Genomic DNA, 13,236 nt, shown 5'->3' with positions numbered 1-13,236 from the left:
ACCAAGATGGTCAAGTAGATGTCTGAAAAGAAGACCTGTGCCATTTTTGACTCCTTTCAAAAATAAGCATTAGCAGGTCTCTGATGGATGTGATGAATATTTAAATAATACAGATGGTTTACAGAACATTGTGGCAAATATTTTATAAACCTGTATTTTTAAAATTACTGTATCCCTTGTTAATGTTCTTCTGAACACTACTTCCCATTTAAATTAATTTTTCTAAAGCAACAACCAACTCCCCTTTTCATTCTTTCAGTGCTATATTTTGTCTTACAATCCCTTCAATTTGTTTCGTTCCCTCTTCATTAAAACCATGTAAGAAACCTTCATTTCTTCTCTGATCTCCATTCTTTTCCATCAGTTACACACACTCAGTATCTGACCTACTTTAACTTACAGAGGAATGAATAGTCATTTGAAGTATATATTCATTTTCAGCCTGTTGCCCAAGGAAATGAGGGTTCTGCAACCTGATCTTCTTTTTCTGCCCATTTGTCAGCCTCCTGACAGCCATTTTGCAGCCAAATGAAAGTCTTAAACATATTAAGTTCCTGCAAGCTTGGTAAGAATCGGTGTCTCTGGGTCAGTGAGATCAGTACTCCTGCTAATTTAGTAATAATCCAATAAAAGATAAACTGCACTTAATGCTATCTTTCCCACAGATCTTTCTGCAACCAGGAAGCACCAATAAACTGGGGGTTTTTTGCTACCTTCTGTCTAGGCAGCCATTTAGAAAGGAGCTGAGCATCCCAGTGTAGGTAAATAGAGAAAATGGAATGCTGGCAGGTATAAATATAAATATATAAATATAAATCCAGACAAAACCAGACTTCATTACTTATGCAGTAATTATCTTTCATTCTTTATCATTATGTTGTTACCCAAAGTAAAAAAATTAATGAATTTCTATGCCTTCATAGCACCACATGAGAAAAGACAGAAAGACCAAATCAAAACATGGAACCTGTCTCTGAGAGTTCTCTGGTTGGTGGTTTTATTTTTCAGGTTTCCATTTCACAGAACATTTCTACTATGTTGTTGGGGTTTTTAAATCATTAGCACAGAGCTATCTCTCAGTAATATGCCTGTAACATTTAATTTAAATTTACGTTAAAATACCATGAAACATGAAACAATAGTTATTTTCTATTTAAGTAACATCTCTTTTGCTTCTACTACAATAAATTCACTTTGATCTTTCTGAATCATCCCATTCAATTCAGTAAAAACTACAAATTTATATAGACTGAGTCATGATGTAAACAAAGGTTGAGATTTGGCAATATTTCCTTTACAAATAAACTTGAGTTTCATAACCTATTAATCTATTTTCTGGCAAATGCTACTACTAAAATCATGCAGCTTGTTCCATCAACTTGTCTTGATATTCAGGCTAAAACTAATAAAAACATTACATTACATTAAGAACTCCTCCCAATGCCAAAGACATTTAAAAGGTTAATCATGTGCCTTTTAGTTCTATTTATACTCAAACAAATTCATTCTCCATTTCCATTAAGTTTAATGGTCTTTGTGCACAAGTAACACGCTACTTAGAGCACCAGTAAGCCAATGACATTTGATGAATTAGCAGAGAACAATAAAGTAGTAGCATACAAAGTGACCTAGAAGCTGCCACAAAATATATGCATTTTTCATTGACGTCAATGGAAGCCTCTTCAATGACAAACACCTGTCATGGTTTAAACCCAGTCAGGTAACTCGTTCACTCACTCCCCCCCTTCTTTCCCTCCCCCTACTCCCAGAGGGATGGAGAGGAGAATCGAAAAGAATGCAACTCCCACGGGTTGAGATAAGAACAGCTTAGTAACTAAGGTATAACACAAATCACTACTGCTACCACCAATAATAACAATGATAAGGGAAATAAGAAGGGAAGAGAATACATCACCTCACCACCAGCCAACCGATAACTTGCCCCCCCCGCCCAACCAAGCAGCCCAACCAAGCACCAACCCATACCTCCTCCAACCCTGCAGTCTCCCAGCCCTTCCAGGTAACTCCCAGTTACTCCCCCAGGCATGACGTGCTGTGGTATGGAATACCTCTTTGGTCAGTTTGGGTCAGGTGTCCTGTCTCTGCTTCCTCCTGGCTTTCCCTCCTCCCTGGCAGAGCATGAGGGTCACAAAGTCCTTGGCCAAACCAAAACATCATTGTTATCAGCTCTGTTCCCGAGCTGAAAGTCAAAACACAGCACTGCACCAGCTACCAAGAAGGAGAAACATGACTGCTACTGCTGAACCCAGGACAACACCAAATCAAGCCTCATGTTTAAGACAGACCTTGACATACAACAAAGCTACATTTAACTGCTTCACCGAATCTTTTAACAGATTCAAGTGTTAGCCCACGAATCACTACTTATAGTGATTTTAAAATGTACACAAAAGAAAGCCTATCTATAAACCAAGAAACATTTTAATTTTAAATAGCCTTTATTGATGAGAGGTGTCCCTGCCGCCCATGGCAGGGGGGTTGGAACTAGATGATCTTAAGGTCCTTTCCAACCCTAACTATTCTATGATTCTATTCTATGATTCTAAGACCTGAAAAAAAACGTGAAAGTAACCTGAGAGAAACAGCCTGCTTCCATTAACTGATATACGTTTTTTCCATCGTACTGATCACCATAGCATCAAAAAGTCATCAACATGAACAAATTATCAGCATTTAGCATTTATAATATTCCATATCTATTTACTGTCTGCTCCTCAAAGAACCAACTCTCATTTCTTGTATTCAATGATTCACAGAAAATAGAATTTTCCACTTAAAGCAACAACTTAAAAGATATGTTGACCCTTTATATGCTTGGTAACTAAAAGACAAGTCATATTTGTATGTGACAGAATAGTCAAAGCTAGTAAATCATTTACTTCAAAGTTCTGAATACTGCTGAATAAAGTCTTTGTTCCCTCTTTCTGCTCATTATGTATTATTAACATACCTGAGACACAGTGTTTACTCTAAACACTTTGAAATGTGATTAGCATTAGATTAAGTGTCACAGGAAGATTTTTCTCCCAGTCCCTAAGGAAATCTTTATGTTCTATGGCAGATATGATGCAAACAGAAAACCATGAAGTTGGTGTAAGAACCATACATGGTGCACATGAGCCTTTCTTGTCTGAAGCTTTGATTTCCTAACACAGTGATAATGAACAGAACCATAGAATGGTTAGGAAAGGACCTTGAGATCATCTAGTTCCAAACCGCTTGCCAAGGGTGAGGACACCTCCCAATAGACCAGGTTGCTCAATGCCTCATCCAACCTGGCCTTGAGCATTGAGTCAGAAATTAATTCTGTATCACTGTAATCACTGAAATGCCTGTAGAGATCTCCCCATTTAAATACCCTACATATGCAAGGACCAGAGATAAAAAATACTACACACGGATCCCTTGAAATACCAAGAAGCTTTGTACACCTCAGAGCACAACAATAAAAAAGCACAGCCAAATATGTCAAGTGGATAAATACCTCACATAGAGTTCAAACAGAACAAAGAATGAATTTCATGATCTGAAAATGATATCACTGTAAGTATTTATAATACTGGCAGTCTCTTCTCTTGGTGAATGATCAATTCCCCTCACATCACCCGATTTTAAAAAGTGATAAAGATTATTCTAATGCTTAACAAAGTTATTTTAGATTGCTAAAGACGTACTTTACTAATTCAATTTCTGGCAGTTTTTCTTCTTATATGTTATCTTTCGTATTCTATCATCAAAGACAAAACAACCTGAACTAATCCCTCTTAAAGACTTTTTTGTTGTAACTAAATTTTATAAATAAAATCTTACCTTTTTAAAAAATTAAATAAACTTGCAAAACAACCATATAACATCAGCACCTCTAGTTCACAAGCTATAATGTTGATTTCATGCGTTAATTCAACTCACCAGATTTGCAGGGGGAAAGAGGCAAACAGGCTAAAAAATCTTCAAGACTTGGGGGATTTTAGGAGTACTCCATATTAGCTTAACAGAAAAAGTTATCATACAATATATTGAGTTTATTTAGAAGAAACCCTTCGATTTTGGTGAGCACTGTTGTGTGGCAGACCGAAATTGAAAGCAGTCCATAAGTCCAGGCTCTTTAGCACAGAAAAAAGATAGGAGGGAAGGTAAATGGTTTGCCCAGTTCTATATTAGTAGCACTGGAAAGGGTAATAGCATAATGAAAACTAAGCCTAATCAATATATCTATCAGGTCAGCACTTAGCCTGTCATCCTACTAGGCACAGGTCTAAGACTTTTGGTAAGTATCTTAAAAAAAGGAAAAAAACCCCACACATATACACCAAAAAAAAAAAAAAAAGAAAAAGAAAACCACCAAAAAAAAAAAAAAGAAAAAAAAACCCACTCATTATTCAAAAAATAAATTTAAAAAAGAAAAAAAAATTCAAACACCTCCATTTGGCAATTTCTGCAGCCCATGTTCATATTCCAAGAATTTCAGATTGCCTTCACAGAAGGCTCACCATAAAAAGAAAAATACTTACAATAAGACAAATACAATGCATTACACTATTACACCACTGTGAAACTTCACTCCAAGTACCATTAGAATTCAATCAGCACCGCTTGCAATGGAAAATTAAAAACCCATACATTGGAGCTATAAAATATATTTATCATGTTTTTATTATCATATATTTATAGAGCTATAAAATAACTTCTAAACACAGTCTACATGTCACTGCTCATTTATGTGAATAAGTGCCTTTCAATTTGAAGCTTGTAATATGATTGCGGGCAAAGGCGAAAAGGTTTTATGAGGAATTCACAGACCGTATCAGCACTATACACACAGTTAAACTACACAGAATGCCCTTATTTATTTAATCAAGGTTTTCAAGAGTCAGCCTCTTTTTCAAGTACCAGTTACCAATACATACATGAAAACCTGACACAGGGATTTAAAGATTGACAACTATTTTTATACTGGGAGGGAGAAGAAAACAGAACTACACATACATAAACGCCTCAGTGTTGAAGTACTTTCCTAAAACAAGATGCATGGGACCAAACAAAAAGGCTTCCATTCAAAGCTTTCCTGAAATATAGAAGAGCAAAAGATGTAATTGCTTTCTAAAATTGTTACATATATTCTCATAACTTTAACATTACTGCCTGCAAGCACGGTTCCAGAGTTCTGCTTCTTGAAGCCAAGCAACAGTCCACAGCACACTGTAGCAACATGAAACTACAAGACCAAAAAGACAGGAGTTTCTTATGGAAACAGTGACAAAGTTAAATGTCATCATGCAAGCAGTACAACTTTAATCACGTTTTAGAGGTATGAGATCCATTCAGTAAGAAATCCAAGGAGCAATATGTAAAATGGCAAAAGATCAAGAACAGATAGCAAAGAAACACAAATCTGGTTCCAATTCAGTTCAATGCCTGGTGAGGGCAGTTAATACATAAAAACCCACATCAGGCTCACTGATCTTGATTTTCCTTTATTCACAGTCCAATGAAGTAAACTTAAAAGAATGGGAACAACAAGCTGGTAGACCAATTGATCTCCTAAAGCATACTGCCAGTTAAGTATAGGACACCAAAGATCTACAACTGACAATTATTCCACCTTTCTCATGACAAAAGTTGACAAAAATGGTACCTGTGCATTAAGGAGAAAGCTCTAATACATGCTGTAATTTCTACAGTGTGTAATGGCTCCCTGCAAATAGGGTTAATAGAAAACAGGCAGAGAGTTTTCCCTAATCTGCTCCCCAGTACTGTAGTACCCAACATTTCTCACTGCAGCTGCTTTCTTTTTCGCTCAGAGTTGCTCTTTTCAGTGAGAAAGCAGACATTTTTCCCAGCCTGTTGAGCATTTATTCTGACCTCTACAGAACCTTTCCTACAGAAGAGCAAAGCAACACCAAGAGCCCAGAAAAACTTACACCCCTTCAATGGGCTGTGCTATAGCCTCCTGAAAAAGCAACCTCAGAATTACTACTGGTGATAATGTCAACCTTAATGCTGCAGTTCAATTTACAGTGCTTTTATTATGAACTCACAAAGGAATAGTTCCCAGTATTCCTTTGCATTTACAGTAGCAACAGGTCACAGAAAGTTAGGATGACTAATTAGGTAATAAATGCAAATCTTTATGATTATATGTGCCAAATACTTGCCTTTTAAGTAATACAACAGCACAAAAATATGCATTTGAAAGTTTTCCCTTGCAAAAGTGAAAATGGCAAATTGATACTAATAAATTTAAAGTTTAAATAACATGCTTAATTCAATTCAGGGTGAATAAAATGCAGTAATTCACACAATCCCTTAAGAGCGCTTATTCCTGAAATAGATTTCCTACTTCCAGTAATACATGCATTTCAACATAAAAAAACACTACAAACACATAATTTTACTCTGAATGTGACCACTGAAGCACTGGGAAGTGTTCCATTGGCTTTTAATCAATACCACACCACCCAACAGTTCATAGCCAGAAAAATCCACACACACTAGACTCTCCAAAGCTTCCAAGCAAATCTGTTGAGCATGTTAAAGGGAAAAAAGTTTTGCCTGATTTCTCAAAGGGAGAAAAAACATCTTTAAACAGTTCTGTAGGTTGTAAAGTAAAATATTTTATAGATATTTCATATACATCTCATGTTTCAGTTTCTTGAGCAGCATTTTTTGTGATAGCTTAGCCTTCCAGTAAAAACACAGCTAATCAATCAAATAGTAGCAAAATGTTACCTGCCTGGGTAGGAACTCACACTTTTGCTGTGCCTGCACTAAATGCAGACATCTGAATCCACATGCAACAGCTGAGGAGTCAGCAGAGCATGGTCAGGCAGAGGTTTCTTTATGAGCAGCGTATGTTGAGAAGCATGAGTTTCAGATATTCAAGGTTACAGCTGAAGGTATAAAGGGGAGAAATCACTCCTGATCCCAGCTCCCTCATACATGAATAAAACACAAAGATGCAGGATGCTGATGTTACAATAAGCACAGGGCATGCATTCCCTCCCTCAAAAGAAAGTAACCCACTCTGTGAACAGCTAACTCCTCTGAATCACAACCACTGCATCACTCATACTCCAGCCCTAGGGAATAAAGAGTTTTAGTCAGAAATCAGCAAAGATAGTCAAAGTAAACAAGGGTCTTATTAAATTTTTCACTTGTCCATGAAACAACATAGTGCTTTGAGAATGTACATATAGACAAGAGGCTCAGTAATCTAAAGACAGCCTTCACTGTTACGTTTATTAAGGAGGCAGCAGAGGCAACACATAGTTTTTGAAAAGCCTCATGTCACTTCCCTAAGACACAATTTTTATGCTGATCTATTTAGCTACATTTTAGGAGTTGATTTATATTTAACTGATTTATATTTAATCCTCTAGAGTTAAAGCACAAAGAATCACATTATATCTCATTCAGAAACAGTATACCAGAGCTCTATGCACATACAACCTGTACAACCCGCTTCATTTTTCTTGTGAAAGCCTTTAGAAAGATTACAGATCAGTCTGTGCATAAAATTATTTCTACACTCAGTAAAAATAAACCGCTGATAGACTTCCCTTGCAAAAGGCTAGCCCCCACCTCCATAAGGGAAATCTCCAACATCCATCATGAAAAAGGAATTATAAATACAACTATTTTTCTTCCTTTTAGGAACAGATCTACAAATAAGGACAGCTGTATTATACTACTAAGATCTTGCATTTCTTCCATGTGGCTGAACTAAGTGGCTATGGTGACTGAGCAAAAATGTATCAAAAAAAAAGTTTAAAAAACCTGCTAAAGTCAAAATAACTACATGTAACCTAAAATAATTACATGTAACCACCCAGGTATCTCACAGTACATCAAATTACATTATAATGTTATATGAAGAGAGCAAAAAAAGCAACCTGACATGGGCACAAAAGCAGATCACAAAGACAGGAAGATATGACACCTATTGCATCAAGTGTGCAGTAGATCCGTGCTTCTCAACTAAGGCATGATGAAAGACTTACTTAAGAACCTAAACACACAGTTCATACACACAGCCTTTTAGAACCCACTGCTTAAGCAACCACAATAAATTATACCCTTCAGAGACTGAACTGTGCTTTCTGCATGCTGATAACCTGCTAACATTGAACTGACAGCAAAGTGTCATGGCCCTGTGGACATAAGCTCATTAGGTACTCAACTCTTCAATCAGAGATGGTAGTAAGGGCACATGAAGAGGAGCAAGACTTGGATTCAATCCCTTGTCAGCACAAGGGCTCTCCACTCCAATCTTCATCCTCCCCAGGGTGTGACCTTGTTATCAAATTATAGGTTAAATTGGGAGATCAGCCTGCTCATATTCTATTGCTGTTACTACACTAAATCACACAGAATAAGCACCAAACCACAGTAAGAGAGAAAACAAATGGGAATGTGATCACTCCTGTAAGGAGGTTACTCTCCAAAAGGTCTTGGCTTCCCATCTTTGTCTTCAAAGTGCTGTGTTTTATTAAAAGGCTTTAGACCTTAAAAGGTATCAGATTCTGGCAGATTCAACTACTGACACTTTCAGTGTGATCTGAATCTTTTGAGAAGAACAGTCCAACCTTAAGTGATCATGACATACAAGCACCCTAGCTCAAACCTAAACCAGTCCCTGCCATCAGCACAAGAAAACAAAAAAACAGGGATTTAAAAAAAAAATAAATAAATAAGAAGAATTCTCTGGTATAAACACAAAAGTCAGAAAAATAATCACTTCAGAAGTTATTTTTCTAAGTACATGAAAACCCTCAGAAGAGACCACATATCAAGCTTTCACATTGAGCCGATCAAATTAACATATGCACAGAAGTCATAGTTTCAGCAGTTTGAAATATGTTCAAAATGACAAATTCAGACTGAATATAGACAACTAAGAAATATACTACACTTTATGTAGTTCAAATTTTTACCTGTCTAGATTTCTGTGAAAAGCAACAATGTATAAAATACAGGTCTAAACTAATTTAAGTGACTTAAAATATTTCCTGTATGTCTTTTTAAGCTGTCAGCCTCTGAAATCAGGGATTTATCTTGATCCAGAGAAGGAATGCTACTTTTTAAAGAATGCTAGAGAATCATGAAACAGACTAGATCAATTTTCTGAGGCAAAGAACTGTTTGTATCTGTTGCCTTTAATAGGGAACAGTATCTTTTTTTCACAAGAAGCTTTCCCAAGTTAAATAGTAATGAAACCTTACATAAAAGTATTTAAATATACATACACAGAGACTCTCTTTTTATTCTAGCAAAGAGGCGTCAGATATTTTTTAGCAGGCCAACTGCTTACATCTTTTCTGTCAGCCATAGGTGTCACCTTCAATGAGGGTGTGATTTATCTCACCTGACTTTGCACTCAATCAGGACTCCCTTAACTTTTTTTTCTTTTCTTTTTTTTTTTTTTAAAAAAGAAGGCAAGAAAAACAAACTTTTAAACTAAGGCATTTCCAGAGGCAAATTTATCTCACCCCAGAATAGGCTCCTGAAACAGCTGGGATAAATGATCCCCAGGAGGTAGTCTGTGAGCTGTTGTAACTAGCTCAAACTTCAGTACTCATTCTTAAGCATCTGAAAACTGACAAAAGAAAAATCCAGACCCTGTTTGCACATTTACCTGTCCTAGGAATTGTACCAGTGAGAAGTTTTCAATTAATCCTGGGATCCATTCAAAGCCCATGGCAGTCTGCTACAAGCAGGTGCACCCTCATCTACTTGTCTCACAGATGACAAATGCTGACCTATTTCAAAACTAAAGATAATATCAAAAATCTTAAAAACACAAAGAAAATATTATTAAAATTAGGCAGCAATTTTTATTTATGTTCACTATAAGTTATTATTTATATTTATGTTTCACTCACAGCTATACATTAATAAACACACTCAAAAGAGCAATAGAAAGACAAAGCAGCTGATTAACTTGGCTAAAGAGGCCTCTGGTGGCAGTTGTAAATAATAACTTCGCACATTTATGAAATACCTATTTTGATGACATAATTTTCTATATAGCAACAGCTACAGACAGCAGACTTAGCAGGTAGATTTTCAGTGAAAATTTTGACATTACTGCTCATCTCCAAAGGCCTAACCATTTCAGGCCACCTACTTTCTTGCCTACACCACAGCTGTCAAAACTGAGAGATGTATCTTTATGTCAAAACCCAAAGTCCTGTTCTCTGACAAGATCACAGCACAGACTCCCACCAGCAAAGGATCATGCACCCAAGCACCAGCAGAACAGCAATAAGGTTGCAGTGTATCACATGCACCATCCTTTTCCTCTGCATTCAGAGGATAAAGAAATTATAGATATATCTCAAACATATATATAAGACAAAGAAAAACATAAACACTTGTCCTCAGATTTATGGAGGCTGACATAAGTAATCATCTAAGGCAAAGGACAGCCTGTAACAGTTGATGATTTGCTTATTGGCTGGACAAAAGTAAAAGCAATCCCATTATCATTTAAGAGGCCCAAAAAGAACTTAAGTAGACCAATGGACAGCAGAGGACTTTCTCTGGCATGGCCAGCTTTTGTACTGCTCTCTTGGTCTTTGACATTGGCATCTCAGAAAGAAAACAAGTCTCGTCACCAGAGCTGACCTGTAAGCCACTGTCATCTGCAACAGCTACACCAAGCAGTTCCTCTGGGGATGAGGCTACAGCAAGTAGCTACAGCTATAGTTTCCATCCTTCTATTTATGCTGGCTGTCTAGGAGGCAAATTAAGTTAAAAAGTTAAGTGCTGCATAGTACCAAATGCAAAACACTGATTATTTTCAACTGAGGAAAACATACAAGATCTACAGAAGTAAATAATTTAACATTTTTCCCACCAGACTGGGCAGCCTGCAGACATACTAACATAAGATCAATGCTAAAAACATTCACTATCTGGTATTATTGAACAGCTGCCTAGACATGTGCACTTTATTTCTCTTATAATTCTTAATAGTAACTCATTAACAGATTTAAAGCAACAGGTCTATCTGTTCCATTATTCTATTTATGCCACAGTTACCTTAAAAGAGGTTCAGGATGGAACATAAGATGAAAGTGTTCACAGAATATATATTTTTAATGTACAGATTTGCAAAACATTGTACAACTAAAGCTCTGCACTACCTAAGCACAGCTGTGTTTTTTCCTGACAGCATTTCAGTGCAGGTCCAGTCCAACAAAACAGACTTAATGGCTCTTTCAAAGAGATACTTTGTTTTCATAGAATGTCAACTCAAATTTTTAAAGAGTGGGAAAAAACTTTGCTTAAAAAAAAAAAAGAAAGAAAATAGGAATAACTTTACTTCTTCATAACGGGTTATAAAAGATTTATTACTGCCAAAGATTCTCTTCTTATTGATGACAACTCATTTCAATTTTTACAGATAGTACATCCAAGTAATGTGAAATACACTGCAAACAAACATTGAAAACACTTCAATTGAAAAGATCAGATTTATATGAGGCAACACATAGCTATGTATGCAAGTACACAATTTGTTACACATCCATAACCGGACAATAGGACATTGCCAATAGTGGATGTCCAACATGGATCTTTCCTCCCATAATCTGCTCCATCTAGCCCCACTGGCAGCCCCTCAGACAAATATAACAGTAAAATTAATACCATGGAGAAGTACAAGTCTTACCATAGAGTAGCAGACCAGTGGTTTATCTTTCCCTTTATCACACTTGATCTGTTTATACTTTACCTTTCCAAGAGCAAGCCCCTTACTGAGCAACTACAGAATGACAAAACACATGATTAAGATATTCTACATAGAGAGAGTGTGTCAGTAAGGTGTGTCTAGTCTGTCCTATTTAAATGTATGTAGAAATCAATTTAGCAGTAGATATTATAGCTTTTTGTCTTAAATTATAAACTGCAAGCACAGAAGGTACTTGATGAAAATACACATCTTTTTTAAGGCCATTGGTCTTCCCATTCCCTATGTTATTTTACCTCAGTATGCTAAAGTTACTAGGCCTGAATTAACTAAGCTGCAGACATCTCTCAAGTTTCAAAGTGATTTGATCAGCAGCATAAAATGAGCTAGTGTACAGAGACTGAATTAGGACACAATGAGTTGTTAGCCACACTCCTGTAGGACTTCAGACTAACTTTCATGAGGTAGCTATGGAAAAGACCTGGCTATAAGAGTGGTCACAAAGCAGTAATACTAACATTTATTTTGCAAAATCTAAGTTTATTCATATATCTATAATGTTAAAAGTGCCTCATCACACGGGTAAGTGAAAAATTAAAGGGGGGAGGAAGATTAGAGGGCTTGTAAATGCACCAAAAAAAAACCTCTAATTCAGGAAAACAGAAAAAAACTTAGACAATAATCAGGAAGAGAGAAATCAAGTTTTCCAGATACAAGGTTTTGCTTTAATGATCTCCAGTTTGGTTTTGCTGTTGTTGGTTTTTGTGAAATATGGATAAACAAAACTAAAGCACATTATTACAGACCTAAAACTAGATAAAGGTTTGGTATAAAACATCAGGGAATAAAAGATCTCACTTGATCTCTTCAGACCCAAAACAGCAAAGATTTCAGAAAGAACCAGAAATCGTGGAAATGCAGTTTTCAAGCACAAGACTGATTAAATCTTGCTCTTTGTTTCAATGCAAAGAGCATGTGTTCTAACACTATTTTGAACCCTGAAACATAATGCTCTTTCAATGCTAAAGCAAATGTTTCGTCCATGTAATGAGTACTTACTCTTCAGAACAGAAAATACAGACCAATATACACAAGAGAACAAAACGTAGGCCTTTAAAAAAAAAATTAAAGAACAAGGTCATCATTAGTTACATTTAAATTGTTGTTATTCATGGGGATTTTTGGTTTGTTGTGTTTTTAAATTAACATGCATCATTTCCTTACCTTGCAAATGGTCTCTGTATCCCAGGGTAAGATGGTCCTCAGATCAATAACTTCACAGGACACACCAAGCTTTTCTTGAGCCATTGCTGCCACCTCTTTGATCACATGTACCTGAAAAGGCAATGTATTATCACCAAGTAAACATTTAATTTGTTTAAGATTTTCTCAGTTATGCATACTGAATACAAGCAATGACTTAACATAATACCTCTGTGTTTAGCACAAATGCTTTTATTCCGTAATCTAATAAGCATTTATTATTCAGTTCATTCTTATTTACTCCTTAATCCTAGTATTTT

The 13,236-nt window shown here is 36.2% G+C and overlaps 1 protein-coding gene across 4 annotated transcripts in view; it reads right to left on the bottom strand.

Annotated features, from left to right (window-relative positions):
* The window catches only part of BCKDHB (branched chain keto acid dehydrogenase E1 subunit beta), a 113,997-nt gene that overhangs the window by 58,155 nt on the left and 42,606 nt on the right, over nt 1–13,236 (bottom strand). For all 4 annotated transcript variants that reach the window (XR_009962752.1, XM_062608262.1, XM_062608261.1 and 1 more), the window contains exon 8: nt 12,938–13,048. Coding sequence is in view for 3 of the 4 variants with exons in the window: in XM_062608262.1 (XP_062464246.1) it covers nt 12,938–13,048 (111 nt within the window). In the remaining variant the exon portion in view is untranslated. The remainder of the gene's footprint in view (nt 1–12,937; nt 13,049–13,236) is intronic.

The sequence above is a fragment of the Pezoporus occidentalis genome, unplaced genomic scaffold, assembly GCF_034315485.1.
Source record: "Pezoporus occidentalis ecotype Australia unplaced genomic scaffold, CSIRO_AGI_Poc_V1 ctg13, whole genome shotgun sequence".
NCBI classification, from domain to species: Eukaryota; Metazoa; Chordata; class Aves; order Psittaciformes; family Psittacidae; genus Pezoporus; species Pezoporus occidentalis.
The sequence above is the reverse complement of the archived record's forward strand: the minus strand, read 5'-3'. Positions and strand labels throughout refer to the sequence as shown.